The 16,905-nt window shown below is 36.6% G+C and overlaps 1 protein-coding gene across 1 annotated transcript in view; it reads right to left on the minus strand.

The window, feature by feature from the left end:
* Positions 1–812: 812 nt before the first annotated feature.
* HSD17B4 (hydroxysteroid 17-beta dehydrogenase 4) overlaps positions 813–16,905 on the minus strand; it is a 67,443-nt gene continuing 51,350 nt past the window's right edge. Inside the window, exons 21-24 of the mRNA XM_067315143.1 lie at positions 14,869–14,958; positions 12,245–12,383; positions 3,071–3,198; positions 813–1,237 (exon numbers count right to left, since the gene is read on the minus strand). Coding sequence (XP_067171244.1) covers positions 1,148–1,237; positions 3,071–3,198; positions 12,245–12,383; positions 14,869–14,958 — 447 coding nt within the window. The 3' untranslated portion in view covers positions 813–1,147. The remainder of the gene's footprint in view (positions 1,238–3,070; positions 3,199–12,244; positions 12,384–14,868; positions 14,959–16,905) is intronic.

Below are 16,905 nucleotides of genomic sequence, written 5' to 3' on the forward strand. Positions count from 1 at the left end.
TTCCTACTACCTCAGAGAAAAAGTCAATGCAGAGTCAAACAGCAGTAAAAAGCAAATGTTTGAGTCTGGTCCCCTGAAAAAAAAAAACTTGTCTTCACCCAGCTGTGCATTTTTAGGAGCAGGAAGCATTAGTGATGCTGATGGCAAATATGCAGTTTATAGAAATTGGAAATGTGTGCCATAAGCAGCGCAGACACTTTCTCAGCTGCTCTGCTAGCTACTCTTACTTGTCATCTAGTCATGTCAGCGAAGCCTTGGACTCTACAGTAATTGTTAGTAGTCACAAACCTTTGCTTACCAATGTTATGGATTAAAATGAATCACTCCTCAGACTAAAAGAGTTAATATTAAACAACAGATAAACCCTCTTAAAAAGCCTCTTCTGCAGGACTTCAGCCATTTTTTTAACAAATTGTGCTTGGAAAAGTTCTTTTCCATAAAGCTTTCACAGTTCAGTGTGAAAAGCGCCTAACTAAAATAATAAAGGAGCCATCTCAAAAAGCCTCATTGAATTTCCATGTAATGAGAGTAACTTCTATGTTAGTGATTTTCTAAATAAGGTGGGCAGTGCAAAAGTTCAAGAGTTTTCTTCCTCTGTGGAAAAAAAAAAAAAATATATATATATATATATATATATGAGAAGATTTAAATAAATGAAACTGTCTTCCATCTTCCAGTTGCTTGAATGGGATCATGAGAGCTTAAGATAAAAAATACCCTAATTTTAAAAATAAACCAGCTCAAATCATAACAATTAGAAAGTCTAACTAAGGCAACATAAATGAAGACTGACAGACACAAAGGAAGAGATATCAAAGAGATGTATTGGTTTAATTTTCTTCAGAATTAATACAGAAATATATGCATCTTTTTAAGAACTACATACATTTTATTTAGATAAAGATGTGATATGGGAAAAGTAAGATTCTATACTGTTGCTGAGAAACAAAGAAGGGACAATATTTACGGTTAAGTTCATGTCATAATTTTGTGCCTGCAACAATTAGAACAGCTTGTATATTAGCAGTACAGTGAATCAGTACATTGATTTTAAGGAAACCTCATAATGTGTCAAGCATTGGTTCTGAACTAACTGAAGTTTCTATCTTCTGAAGTTCTTGACTACTGTGATAGATGATCAAGCAGTTCAGAGTTTGGCGTAATCCTTCAGGATCATTTCCAACTTCTGGCTCAGCATGATGTTCCCCTTCACTTTTAGTTTACCAGAAAAGAAGGCCTACATGAAGTAAAGGAGGAAGAAAGAAAGAAAGAAAGAAAGTGTTCAACTATTTACCCACAATCTAAAAGGTTACTAGAGCCAAACAAGAAGCAAAGAAAAGCACAGCCATTCATTACTTATGCAAAAGCCTTCATTGAGCAAAGTCCATTGGCTATTGGTTATTAACAGAAAACAGTGAGAGTTTCATTTTAATAGCATCCAGATTTAACCTTGGCAAGGCCAAGCCTACTTCTCTGAAGGGAAAAACAACAACAACAACAAGTGACTTCCATTTCTTTTCTAAGTACAGCACAAAGCATTTCTGGTAAAACCAAACTTCTCCACAGAAGCTGATGACAAAAGTTAGCAAATACACAAAAATAAGGCTCCCAGTCCTCCCCACCCTACCCCACAGATATCCATGTATCATTGTATTGCTCATTGCATTATTTGCTCAAATTCATAACAAATCCAAACAGGAACTCACACCATATACATATACACATATTCAAAGGGAATGCACTGACTTTTTACATAGTGCATTACAACATGCAAGATCAAAACAATACAGAAAATTTTCTGGTGCTTGCAGAATCACAGATCGGCCAAAATTTTCACTGAAATGCTGGTATATTACATTTTTATTGTCTGTAGTTCAAAGACCCCCATGCCCTATTTCAATTTTTTTTTTTTTTTTTTTAATAGTTTTGCTTCACTGTGGCTTTGAAATTTGAAAGCTCTTTGAAAGTTCTGAAACAATCTGCTTTTGCATGGCTCCATTAACTTGAAATATATTCAAATACAGAATGTAGAGAGCCAGCAGAGCAGAATTTGCATAGATGCTTTGAGCTTCTTTAGATGAAAAATTTCACAGAAACTCAAAGGAAATACTAATGCCTAAAACCAGATAATGCGCCTGAATTGGAGTCACTGTCCTTTAGCTTTCTAAAGCTTACATGTCAACTTCTTGTTTGTTTATGCCTTGTGCCTGCTATATACAGTGGGTCACAAACGATTTTATTCATGTGGTATGCAAGACTTGTAACAAACATTTGCCAGCATCGTTAGGCTCCAATTTTAAATTCAAAGTCTTCAACAATCCTTAAACTTCTGCTTGGGATCAAAGAAAGGCAACTGTTTGAATATATCAGCTTATAGACTCAGCCTTGAGTAAATGAGAACTTTAATTAGCTCATCATATATCAATCTGTGACAGTTTAATTTACTTTTATGTGAGGCTTTTTTTTTTTTTTTTTTTTAAGTAAAATTAGTATTTTCAGAGCAGTTTTTTTATCTCAAGAACCTGAAGTGCAGACAGATTACACACTTTTAAATATTCCTTTCCCTTAAAAATCTACCTAATTTGGGTGAATTTTGCCCATTTTCAGTGGATCTGCATCCATACATCATCTAAGATTTTTCTCTACTACAATAGTAGTAGCAAAATCAGAGTACTGCAGCATATATCAACGTCCTGTAAGGTAACCGATTAAAACAGCCTGAGTGGTAAAACTGGTAAATCCTAACCCTGCAAATCAGGTATTTTGAAGTGCCAGAAAACAAATAAATAAATAAAAAATCTAATTTTGTAGTGGTAGATTTTACATCATTTGAGGTATCTTTGTCTTCCCACACCTAGCATAAAGATGGCATAAACTCCTTATCATGTGCTCTGACTAATTTAATACAAGGTTAATGATGTGCCTACACTCAATCTGAATCTGATTTGTGCTGCCAAAACATCCAGTGTTGCAGACTTCAGAATGCTAATGGTCGTGAAACCACAGCTTGAATTAAAATATATAATACTTCCCCATGCGAATGAATACATCTGTGACACAAGGGTTTTACCTTCTGGGGGTTGGTCTTTTGTTGAACCACATCCATGAAATCCTGGTCCGAGAGGGTGAAGGTGGTATCAGCAGAACTTCTCGCAGGTCCTTGATAGACTTCTCCAGAACCATTCTTTAAGTCAATTGCTGAGAAGAAGCAGCAAAGATTATTTCAAAATAAAAATGAAAATTTCAGTCTAAAGTAACGTTACTTTTCTTATCTATTATTATGAAATGTCCAGTCTAACCATAACTCTCTAGCTAAAAGCCACTTGGGAAACAATGTTTTTTTTTTTTTTCTTCTTCTTCAATGAAACAGAATAATTGAGATTACAGCAGGGGAAAAAAAACCAAATGATTCCTGTACTGTTCTAATAAGAGTTAGTCACACAGATAGTAACAGAGTTTTACATCCTAAATGCTAGGATTTAAGCAATTAGATAGTAATAAGCCCAAACTTCAAACTGCGCCTTTTTAGACAGCGGATGTTAAAAAAGTGTGGGCTTTTGTTTTTTTAAGAGTAAGAAAAATAGGCCAGAAGAGAGACTTAAAAATACAATTAACTAATCCACACTTCAGTCACAAGCTGCATAGTGCTTATAGTAATCAAAGGGAGAGCGATCCCTACATAACCTGAAAAATCCTGTCCTTTTATTTTTATGAATAGACACAAAGCTCCAGGACATTAGCACTGTACAACCCTTCTCTGACATGTTACAGGATGATGGGTTGGAATCCACTCATTTATCCTACTGAAATCACTGATGCTTCTGTAGTTCAGACATTAGTCTTCACAGAAGACAACAGCATATATTTCCTAACTGTTTAGACTTTTCCGGTGTCCTCTTAAATAATTACGCTAAATTTTTGCTATTCAAATAGAAAATTAGATATCGCTCTCTCCATAATGCCCATTTTCCATGTGAAGCTTAACACAGCAAGCAAGGTTAAGAGACACACATACACAGTAAGTCTTACTACTTTATTGTTTTATCATGGACCTATGCACATGGGATCCAATAATTTCACTGACATTAATACAATTTAACATAACTAGTACTGGTAAAGATTGTTAGCAGTTTGGATGTGATCTTTAGTAAAGGAGTAGGAAAAAAAAAGAAAAAAAAGATCTATGTCAAAGCAGGAAAATACCACTTAAAGACAAACAAAGGCAACTGCTCAATGTTGAAACACCTCTTGAAGGAAAAGTAGTTAACTGGATCATCAAGAAAGCCTTCAATATGATCTCAGCTTTCAGGTTAGATCTAAAACATAGACACACATGCATATATGTTCCAACTAAATTTGTTTTGTTTTGTTTTTACAGCAAGAACTTAGCAGTTAATTCTAGAAACATACAAGTTCAAAAAACAACCCTGTGTTTCATCTGAAAATTCTTTCATAGATGAGAAAAAAAACAACCCCAAAACCAAAAAAAAAATTATCTACACAATAGTTAAGATTCAAAAGATACTAATTAGTGCAACTAATGCAGAATTTTTTAAGTTAGTAATAAAGCTTCAAGGTTTTAAAATAGCATCCTATATTCACAGAAGTCAAATATAGCGCTGGTAAAACATGCTGTTGCATTTTCCCTACTTTGCCCCATTGGTAATGTAGCCTGCTCTGCTGGAGGTAAGCCTTTGCCAACTACCTGCCCTTCTCTTCTGGAAAGCCAAAAATTTCTCAGAGTGTCTGGAGCTTCAGAGTCTTATTTTCCCACACCAAATGCCCTGCCATAATAATCTATTATAAGGTTAACCCTGCCAGGTATTGTGTCACTTGTTTAGGAGAGTATTTTGACAGGATGTGCTCTGCCAGTTCACTCTCAGAGTTTGCAAATTCCCCATCTTTCCCTTTACACATTTTCCTCTTGGCCCCCACATTGGTTTTTTATTTTTTAAGTACAAAGCAAAATCGTTACTCAAGTGGATGTTTCTGTAAGGACATAACATCTCTAATTACAGAATCATTGCTACCTAGACGGTTTCTCTTAGCTGCCAGATTTTAAGCCACTTGCTTGACTATGGAGACTTATTTCTGCATAAACTGTCTCCTGTGCAGTCCTTTTCCAAATAATTTTTCTGAAAAGTTGAGGTGAACTGTACAGCTCAGGAATGACTTTTGTTTGAAGCAGTTAAGTCTTATTTTCTGAAATCTGTTCTAAAAAGTATTTACGCAGTTACAACAAAACTAAAAAGGGAATTGAGTGCATAATGATGCTCTGTGAGAAGCAACATACTGGATTATTATTATTCACTTGATTTTAACAGATAAAGTAAATTATCATTCAGGGACAGGTTTAATAGATATCACTAATTTGACATAAAAAGAGATGGAGAAAGCAAAAGTTATTGATCACCCGTAAGAACATACTGTGTATGTATCAGAAAAAGGCTACAGCATATCAGTATTTGTCAGCATATAAGTTTCAAATACATACAAGTAACATTACAGACATTGCTGGACTTTTCAAAATAATTTCATTTATAAATTTTTACATTTCATTTTTGTACTCTTCACAGCTAGCAAAATAAAACATCAGGCAAGTTCCATTTTTTCCCCAGATCAGCTTCACCTATGTATATGATGTATTTTGCAAACAAAATCCTCTAAATATTTTGGTTGCAAAGGTTCATAGTGTTCATATGACGAACATTTGTTAAAGAATAAAAAGCCAAAACACATTCACATGGCATTAGGGCCACAAAAGCTTTCCTATACCTTCTGTGTTTGTGGGTAGGAGCTGTGTAAAATCCCTTATGATCCAAAACACCTACTAAATAATTTAACATTATAAGTAAGCCTTTAAATATTGTTCCAGTAGGCTATGCAGGTGCAAACCACTAAAGGGGAAAAAAAAAATACAATAAAATCCATTGAGTCATTAAATGCAATGGTTACCAGCTCCTCAGGTTAAGCCAACCAAACTTAACTCTCAAAGAACTCTTAAAAATACCTGTACTCAAATGCTAGCAATGTGATGAACCATATCAACACAGAGAAACCAAGCCACTTTTGACCCACATGACTAGCACTACTTAGCAAGCCCTTATATATATATATGAAGTCACAAAACACACTCATGTACTTGAAGGACACTTAAAATTCTTAATTATTTATTTTTAATTATTTCTGGACTTTAGAAATTGAAAAAGCATGACTCCCTCCATGTGCTTCATTCTACATGCATTTTTTTTTTTTTTTTGATTGTCCCTTCCCAGCTGCTTCCTGAAGGGAAGCCAGATCCTGAAAGCCTGACATAACATCTCCCAAGACACAGCAGATCCTATTCTCCTGCTCTACTGAGCACTGGCTGGAAAAACAGACGTAATATATATCATACAATTGAGGATTATAGTGATAGATCAGTCTCAGCATTGTAAAGTTCAGCAGACACAAAGTTAGAATTAAAAAGGTGTAGTGACTCCAGCAAGCTTTAACAACTCCTAGACTTTAATTTGAATATAATACATACTTTACATTATTGTTACAAGCCCTCTTCTCCTTCTCCATTATCCAGGCAAGTCTCAAGAGCATCACTTACCAATCCACATCTACAGCCAACCGTAATCTCTCCAAGCACAAGTACACAAGTATGTGTAAACACTACATAATCATGGTACTATAGATATAATTGCTACTTTTAATCACATTGAGTCTTTACCACACCTCAAATTAAAACTTATTAGAAATTTTAAAAAGAGGACCAATCTAGTATTATGCACTTTTCCCTAAAATATACGAAAGATCTTTTCCATCTAGCAAGATGTTAAATTTCCATTTCCTCTTTATTCTGTTTACAAAGTATTAGCAGAGATTTGCTAAGGAAGGAAAAAAAAAAAAAATCAGAACAGCCAAACAACTCCCCCCCCCCCAAAGTAACATGATATCAAGTGCTTTCTTTTCATGAAAAGATGAAGGATCCCCTCCTTTTCCTTCAACTTTTTTTTCTGTCAGGCCTTGTTGGAGATAAATTATGGCATCACTAATGCAAACAGTCAAAAAGTAAATGAACAAATGAAAAAAACAAAACCAGAGGAATTACCAAAAGAAAAAGAAATCCTGAAGCTTGATTCACAGATGAGACCTAGTGCGATTCTTTATTCTGTGCTGGTGAATTACACCGGACAAAGAATAATTCAAAACACGGCATATGTTGGTATTTTGAAGAAGGAACATAACTTCTCTCATTACAGAAAATGGAAAACTATCCCCAAAAAGTTGCCTGTTAAGTTTTTGCAAGACAGGCTTATAAGCTTGTAAGATAGCTCTTCTCACCTCCTGACATTCACCCTTTCTAAAGTATGCAGATGGGAATTGAAACTAAAAGACAGCACTGGCACATGGACAAATGGATATAAACTAGCAATGCAAGACATTTCTTGGTATCAGAACAAATTCCAGTCAGAGTCAAAAAAGTCTACCTTTCTGAACTGATCAAAGACCAAAAAGGATGGCTTCTTTAAGATGCACATTTATGAGACAAAGCTGTACAACACAGTTGTCTGCTACAGCAAGAAACTGGCTTGATACAAGTCTCCTCTAGTCCCACGTCTCCATGGTTAGAGCTGCCAGCTAGTCACTGCAATGTGTGTACTGCACTGCCATTTCCCCCACCACCTCGATAATGACTTGGTGCCAGTGTAGCCATGCTAGTGCTTAAACTCAAAATAGTTCCTGGGTCAGTTGGTGACCTGGATAACAGCCTGACAATGATCTCGCACGCTGTTACTACAGCTCCGCAACCAGCGATAACTCCCCAGTAGCTTAAAGGTGTCTCACACGTGCCCATGCCAACTACAGATGGTTCTTGCTCCTGAGAGCATGCAGCCCCACCGGCTGCGACAAAAAGCAAACTTAGAGACAGCTTCTCCCCCAGCCACTCATGGAGGTGATTCACTTCATACAAAAATAGAAGTTTCACATATGGACATGGTACTCAATATTGCGTGTGGCAACACAACTTAAATGAAACTCAAAATCTAAGTCATCAACTAGCTTGTCAAAAATCTAAAATTTAAGTATTAGATACCTGACAGAGAAACAGAATCAAGTCATTTCAGTGAAGGAAGCAGGAAGCTACTCTCCAAACTTCTGTTTTTATTTGTACACAAAAATGTTAATTGCAGCAATTAGATACATTAATTATTATCCCCCATAAGATGCTCTTGGCAGAGAAACATTGAGGTTAAAACAAGCACATATACCCAGGCTAAAATGCTAGATATTGACCTTCTAAAGCGTGTAGCCAAAAAGCCTTAAAGTCCAGAATTTGGGGTTTGCTTTTGCTTTCTAAGACTACCATGCCATGTTAAGCAGAGAACTATCAAGGGGTCAGACATTTTTTTTCTTTATTCGGCTTCACAGAGGATAGCTAATTGCAATATAAGACTCATCCTCAAAGCGAATGCAACAAAATATCACCCACTCTTCATTGCCTGGAGTCATATCACATCATGTAGCTATGTAGCAGTTTTTCAGTAATTTCAGTGAGATGTTCACCATCAACTGCACATAATGATTTCTTCCCAGTTCTCCTACAAAAGTTTTATTTTTCTGAGACTTGGAAAGGAATAAAAGTGTCTTCTGCCTTCCACGGTTCCTTCAGAAACATGGTGAAAAGCAACAGATGGGTAAACCGTTCGGGAGAACCATTAGCTATCACCTAATAAATCTGAATGGCAATGTCTTTTCTCTATGGAAGCAGAAATTGCAGTGAAGGAGCTTAACTCTTTACAAAGATAAATATTTCATAACTATTAAAAACCTAAAAGCAGTTGTTGTATAGTAATAAATATTTAGGAGAGAAAGGAAGGCACGTTTTAGCGAAACTAACTGGAGAAGTCAAAGCTAGGGGACTATTAAGAATTTTGTTATTAAAAAAAATTGTAAAAAGCTCCAGTAGCACCAGGCTTATTCCTTTAGCTTTGATTCTGTCAAAATCTATGTTGCGTTACCTACATTTTCCACATCCCCTTAAATTAGAACACTTTGCTTCTGTAAAGAAAAAACACTATGTAAGACCAGTTGTCAATGGCCACAGTTCATCATTGTTCAGACAGTGAATGAACTGTCCGAAATTTCACATCCTGAATGCCAGATACCTGAAGTTCTATAACTTCATGGTTTTACGTAAAAGTAAAGGTTATGGCTAATTAGACAGACTAGTGTTACTAATATTAGTGCTATCAAGAAGTCTGTCTGTAATGAGAGCAGCTAAATCCAGTTCCCAAATCCCATTTAATTTAAAGTAATAAGTACACAAAAATCTTCATTTATTGCATAGAACAAAGATCAAAAGGTTACAGTTAGATTTAAAGCAAAACACTAAAAATAAACATGAATAAAACACCCTTTTGGCTTCTGAAAGTTTAAAACCCACCAAAACGGCTGCGTGAGTAAACGGTTCCCCAGCAGTATTTCATGCTGCTGCTCTCTCTCCCCTGGGCTTGCCTCCCAGCCTCCTCCACAGATCCCAAGCTCAAGGACGTTAGCTGCAGATGCAGCTACAACCATCAAGTGTGACAGCAAGGAGCTGCAGGGCCCAGATTATTTCTAGCACTATCAATTGCTGCAATTTTCATAATGGCACAAAGCTGGGCAAAAGTGACAAGCCAAAAGATTAAAAGACAAGGCAGCGCAACAGAGTAACAAATTTAATATCAGTAAGAAACCTAGCAAGTAGCCCAAGAGAACCATAAACACTGCCTGTAAAAGCCTAGGAGGCTCTCAGCAAGAGAGGCCTTAAAAGATAGAAAATGAAACAATTAACATTAACTGAAGACTTAAAACAAAAACAATCCAATTTTCTTCCTTTTTTAGTGATTACTGTTTTTTTTTTTTTTAATCTCTAAACCAAGAATTCCATCATGCAGATATACTAGGTCATTAGAAATCTATTAGAGTTAAATGTTAGACAGGGGTAGTAGTGCACGATTATTCTATATAATTAGAGCTGATACTAGAGTTGTCACAAGCTGGTAGCACCTTGCCAGTGAATTTACACAATTATTTGACACCAAGGAACTACAGAAATTTAGGATAGCTGAGTTTGATGCCTTTATGAGAACTTAAATAATAGAGGACACCACAGATTCCAAAGCTCACAGATTTTTAAAAATGTTTTTAATATTGCTCAACTTTGCTGAAAAAGGATGATTAATCTGTTTTTTAACTGTTGAAAATTTCAAAGAAAGACACAAAATATTCAGAAAACCATCAGATTGCACAAAGTTCTTTGGAAAACTGATATACAAAGGGACAACCTTTGCACACCAATACAACCTGCACAACAATTTTCCTGAGGAAAAAAGTAAGGACATTTTCTACAGACACCCTCCTTGTCACCTAGATATTTACATATTTACATACAGCCTCACATATTTATGACACCATAGACATTAGTCATTCATAAACACTTTTCACTGTTTTGACAGCAGGGCTTGCAGGAACTGATCCACACTAAAATTTGCAGTCACCTTTTCAAGTCAGTGGAAACATTTGGCTTAAGCTCCTAGTACTAGCAAGCATCAGGAGATGTTTAAGGTAATATTAGACTCCTCACCCCACAAGGTTAAAGTAGTTCCAAATTTGCATAAAGACCAGATTTTGCCCGTTGTAACAGAGGCAAAGGGAACAGTCAAAGAAAAGTTACAACTCTTTAATCTCTTTTAGTTAGGGCAATACATATCAGAGGAAGACACTACCTTCTTCCCACCACTTTGCCAGGGAACAGAAGACAGAACAAGCTCTGTTTGAAAAATAGAAAAGGTTCTGACTGGCTCTTGATTTACTCAAAGCAGTAATCTTCTTGCTCAGGACATACTGGCAAACATCATCCTTTGCAAACGTCCATCCACATTTCAGCTCAGGCCTAAATCCCTAAGTGTGCCTATCCTGTATTCAGCATTTTGCAGCTCTGCATCTTCCTGCGCCAGAAATTTTATTCATGTCTTTAAAATTCCCCACCAGATTTTTCTTACATTAATTTGTCCATCCATCCTTTCAACGTATATAATCTTGAGTTTGTCACAAACAAAGCAGTTCCAAAACTAAAGAAAATTATGAACCATCTTGAAGATGGAAGTAATTTTCTGCTTGTTACATGCTGTAAACATGACCATCTCTTAGTTTGCAATTATTTACTTTGATATTTTTTAATATGTTGACTGTCTTACTAAAAAACACATAAAATAAAAGATGCGACTGATGTAGCACGCACAGCGGCCCTTTACCAAGCAGAAATCTCCCCTGCAAGTGTTAAGTGCATTTCTAATACAGCCTTTAATAAAGTAAGAACACAGAAAAGACTTTTTAAGCCTTCTGTCCAGGTTCTAAGCATGACCATCATTTAAATTAATGAGAATGTAAAAGTGAAAAACTGCAGAAATGCAAGGAACGACACCTCAGAAAACAAACAAAAACTACTAATGCCAAAAATTTTGAAATATATTCAATTTCAAAATATACACTTTGCTTTTTGCAAAAATACATATCCTTAGAACCTGAGCACAAGAGGGAAGAACAAAAATTTAAGGATAAAAAATTTGTGAGGAAGCAGTTTTGCCCAAACTGGTTCACATATTTGTATAATCCACTTATCAGGAATTCCTTCCCTTCCACCTATTGCCATGACAGGCTTTGGCCTCTGTTCATCAACCCAGTCCTTGCTTGAAGGATGGGTAAGCAGCACAAACCTTCACTGAACTTTGATTTCATAAATTCTGAATGGAAACAGGTTGTGTTATGTTTTCATTGAAGTCACAAGAATAATGCAAGAAATAAATATCCAGTTGTTTTAGATTAGTTAGCTTATATATCAGCAGCAGTCTTGTTCCTGTAGTGCAGAGCTCCTTGCGGGTTAACTTAGCCCGCCTTTCTAAGTGCAAGAAACCCCCAATCTGGGAAACGTAAATAGAAATGTATTGAAGTTCTAGAGGATGACTTGTCTTTACCTACAACTAAATAGGCAAGTTATAGAAGTGTGTTTTTAGAAAGCTTATTTTAGAACTTTTTCTGACCTTCTTACAAAAACTTCACTTGTGCATTCAGATTTTTAAGCCCTAGTGAAAATTCACCTACTACCCTTGTGCTTACCTTTAAGATATCAGCTTAATTAGAATGAAAATAAGTAATCTCACTTCATTAAAAAATGCATCCATGCATTATAAAAACAAAAGCTATGACTTACTCCACTGAACTGCTGTTTTTCCATCCTTGGTGATGTCCCATTGAAATACAGCATTCACTTTCTTTACCAGCTCATTTCCAATCTCTTTGATGCGACGACCAATTTCTTCAAACACAAGGTCACTCTGCAGCCCTGCAGTCTTAAAGAAAGACAGTACAAAGAATTTTAAATAGAAAGCTCTGTTAAAAAGTAATAAATATGATTATTAGTTGAAGCACTGTGTCCAGGAAAGTGTCTATTGCAGAATGATTAAATGCAATTGAGACATATTCCACTGCAAATAATCACCTCTAGCAGTTGTCAGCATTAAAGAGTATATTCAAGCAGAAAATGCTTCATGGAATCACTCTTGAGAATTATTTCTTATCTTGCTTTCATTATTTTTGTCATTTATCACTGCAATTTAAGATATGCTTTATAATTAGGATTGTTTAAGGGCTCATAAATTGCTCTTTATTCCTTTTGCAGGATAACCATTGCTGCTTTTTCCATGGTGAACGGCATTTGTTAGTTTTTAGAACATAAAATGTTTTCACCAGTGTGTTACCTTAATTTGACATGAAAGATTTTCAAAACAGACTGCACTATGAACACAGTCAGAATTCCAGTGAAAACACAATATTTTTAGCATTTAAGACTGGGACTAACTACATTTACATGTTTAACTTTTGCAAACACTTAACATTTTGTAAGCCTTTTGTTGTTTTCCTTTAACAAACATTTGTAATGGATAAAACACTACAGTTCAAGAAGCTGCTTCAGTGATATTCCTCATATAACCACAATTGGAGTAAAGACGTCTCTCATAACTTGCAGCTCTTCTGCTGTACCTACTCACATACTAGGACGCAACGCTCCTCGCACTGCTATTTTGCCACCTCTGATTATGGCTGACAACATTTTCCATTATATAACATGTTTTCCTGTGGCTTCTGAGTTTGCCAAACTTCACTCATTCAGGATAAAGACATCCCTGGTGGATGTCTGTCTCAGCTAGTCAAGAAATTTCAGCCAAAACACCCTAATTTCTCAGGGTAAGCTTGAAAAAAAACAAACTGTTCTGCCCACATTAAAAAATCCCTATAATGATTTCACTGAAAAGTTCTAATGCCTATATACTTTGGAACCTCAAATGGAAATTTGGCAACAGGTCACTCCAATAAGAGGTATGACTTTACACACCTCTAAGAAAGTCTACTGAAACACAGCCAAGTTACAAGCTTCTGAAAACCATATGCACACAAGCTCAACAAAAAACTGTTCAAAACGTGGCAACAGCATTCGCAGAGCACTCTCTCTGTACTGAGCGCAGCCAGGAGAGCTGCAGGGTTACCCCTGCAATCATTCCTTGTGGCACCTGGAGGCTGTTAGTGTGGGCACTGTGAGAGAGATGAAATATGGCACAAAGCAGGCCTAATTTTCTTGTTTCCAAACAGCAGGTAGCTTGACTAGTTAACTGCAGCTTTTTACAGCAGATTTTTTTCATCAAATGTCCACACTATAGTTCTTGAGCCCCATAGGATTTCACCAGCAGCTTGACTGCAGCTCCCAGCCTGGGACTGTCCCATGTACTCAAGCAGGACAGCTGTCCAAGCACAGGAACTACAAGGGGAGAAAACAAAGGTCACTTCAGAGACATACCATACTCCTAGAACCACCTGGTTCCACAGCAGACCCAAAGATGTTGTAGTCGCCCTCCACTGTTAAGTCTGTGGGCAGACGACTGCTTTTGAACTGGCTGCCTGTGCCTGTCTCCCCAAAACACAGAAAGTCTATGGCTTTCCAGAATGTCAGAAGACTAAACACAACCACTGAAAAGAAGCAGTTTCCAGGAATATATCACAAGCTGTATATGAATGCCACTATTTCATAAACTTTAATGGATTAAATCTTCACCCTTTATAGATAGGATTCCATGGCACAAAAAGATGAAGTTTATGAAGGCAATGTGTTGTGCACCCATGTCTCTACAAACCACCTTAAGAACCCAGGACACACTCAGCATTGTATGTGCAATTCTGTCTTTCAGGGCAAGTCCAGTACTTCAGGCTTACATACATATGTGGAGGATTTTTTAATATATATAGTGTAAGGCCTGTATCATGCGTCAGTGCTACTACATGTGCAAATAGCATCACAGCCTTCTTTCAAAATGGATCCAACAATTTCTGAACTCTGTCAGGCCTCTTTCCACCCTGTAGTGATAGCCCCTATCTACAGTAGGATGAAGAAAGCCTAAGATAAATGGCAAACCCTCAAGTTTACAGAGCCCGATTTTGATCTCAGTCATGCAAGTGCTCAAGCTTGTGGTCCTTTCTGATGCATGTCTTGCTTCTTTGGTAACACACACAGCAATGCTTATCCTAATACTTAAACCAGAGTCAAGCATGTCAAACTGCATCAACCATTCTGTATATCCTGAAATGTCTGTGTTTTTCCCCCAAATAGATCCACGAACCTCTAAAAGTTGAGTAACTTGTGTTTTCACATCTCTGAATTCATATATTCATCTAATTATTGCTAGTAAGATTAATAAATGATTCTAGTAACTTCCCCATGTTTTTCACAAAAATAAATCTAGTTATGCTGCTTTGCAAATTAATCCTTCTGTTACTTCCCCCTACCTTCACAGGCTCCCAGGCAGAAGGTTTATCCAAGGCTGATGTTATATCCACATAGCCACCTGCAATAGCAATTTCTCCAGTCTCTTTGACCTGTAATGGGGGGAAAAAATTACATTAAAGAGCTAACCTAATGGCAAAAAGTCACAACAAACAAAACGGCAACCAAGGAGTCTTCTTTGCCTTTTAAAATCACAGATCAAGAAAGGAGAAAGCATAAAAGCTCCAGAAGAGAGGGGGAAGGGTAAAGAATGCATTTTAGTCTTGAGACAAATTAGTATATGTGGTTCGCAAACAGCTCAAAAAGTCAAATGATTGTTTGCTTCTTGACAAATTATACCAAAAAGATGTTGACATTTCTCTATTTACAAAATGGTTTTAAAAAAATGTATTTATCTGAAAATTTACCTCCTGCATTATAAGTGACTGTTAATGTTACTTAACAAATAGTTCTGAGAAAAACACATTGTTCTAAAATGTATTTCCTTGAGGTAGATATGCAGTCAGCAGCAGTGCATCTAGAAAGTTTCACCATCTTTAGGTGTCTTGCACTGCAATCTGCACTGTAGATTTTTTTCTTTTAAAAAACATTGTAACACCACAAAAATGGCAAGGAGAATGGGGGGAAATACCTGAATTCCTTTCCATTTTATTTTTTGAAATAGTTAAGTCAGAAAAAATTGGGTTTCATTTCGACATTGTCTCTTTAAAGAGGACTGACAGTCAATGCTTTCCTTTCTGATAACAAGAACAGATATGGGGGGGCGGGAGGGGGGAATCACAAAACCATTCTGACTTATGACAGTGAACAGATGAGGAAGGCAAAATGACTCCCTACATGTATTGTCAGTGAATAGGATGATAACAGCTGAAGAAGAGTAGCCAGTATCACAGCTTAGCTTATTGCATAGGTGAAATCACTAAAGAAAGACTATATACTAAAGATTATTCAAATATCTAACAGCTTGTCACTCCTGCAATGCACAACTTAACACAGTATTGAAAATAGATTTAAAAATGCATATAAAAGTTATATGGATCCTTTTAGTTTGATTTGACCTGACTTTGTTGCAAGTAAAAAGATGGCTTAATTTCAGATTAAGCTGGGCAACAATAAACTAAAGAACCCTGCAAAATTACTTTGAGTAACTGTTGAAACACTGTGGTTTTCTATAATACTGTTAAAAGTTGTAATTTCTCTTCATAGTTACTCCACACTGAAGCTTGTTAAAAAGATCTGTAGTGAAATCCCCCCAAACTCTACATATTAGCTTTGATTAAATCAAGCACAGTAATGAACCAAGCCTTCAAACACAACCGAGCATCCCATTCTGCTTACAAATTTCAGAGGCCTGGGAAGCGCATCATGAATTCTGTTAATTTAGACAGGCAAACCTTTAAAAATAAGTATCTGGGAGGCTGGAAGTCTCTCAGGACAGAGTGGTAGTAACTTTTAAACGCACCTATGCATCTCCAGTACAGTAATCTCCAAGGTTCATTTGAGGTACCAAACTGTCTGTTTAGGCTACTAGTAACCTCACATGCAAAGTTTGCACATAGTAGCCACATTGCTGTCAGAGGAAAGTATCATCATTCTGAAATTTTACAGCCGCTACCACTCCTCAGGTCTGCAAACAGCACTTACTTCCATCAGTCAACATATATTCTGCAAAGTTGTATTCCTGTGGAAACAGCTATCCGATGTTCTTGTTAACATTCCCCTCATTTGATTTTGTCTGCCCAATCCTCTCTGCAGCTACAACGATCACTGCTGCTGTGCTCACTGAGCAACAGCTTTGGCTGCAGTTTCACAGAGATGGGGTTGCAAAGCTTTGGCCATCCACTAATGACATGTAAATTGTATGTGCGTAAGCCAACAGGTATTCAGTTACCAATATAACAAACACATGGTTTAAGAAAATGACAGTGTCACAGGGCAGTACAACAGAAGTGATGAGAATTTATTTTTGGGCTCTATGTGGAGTAACTTCTCCTTAGCTTCCAGCAAGTATCTTACAGTGTGTAGTACTGGATAACAGG

The sequence above is a fragment of the Apteryx mantelli genome, chromosome Z (assembly GCF_036417845.1).
Source record: "Apteryx mantelli isolate bAptMan1 chromosome Z, bAptMan1.hap1, whole genome shotgun sequence".
Taxonomy (NCBI): Eukaryota; Metazoa; Chordata; class Aves; order Apterygiformes; family Apterygidae; genus Apteryx; species Apteryx mantelli.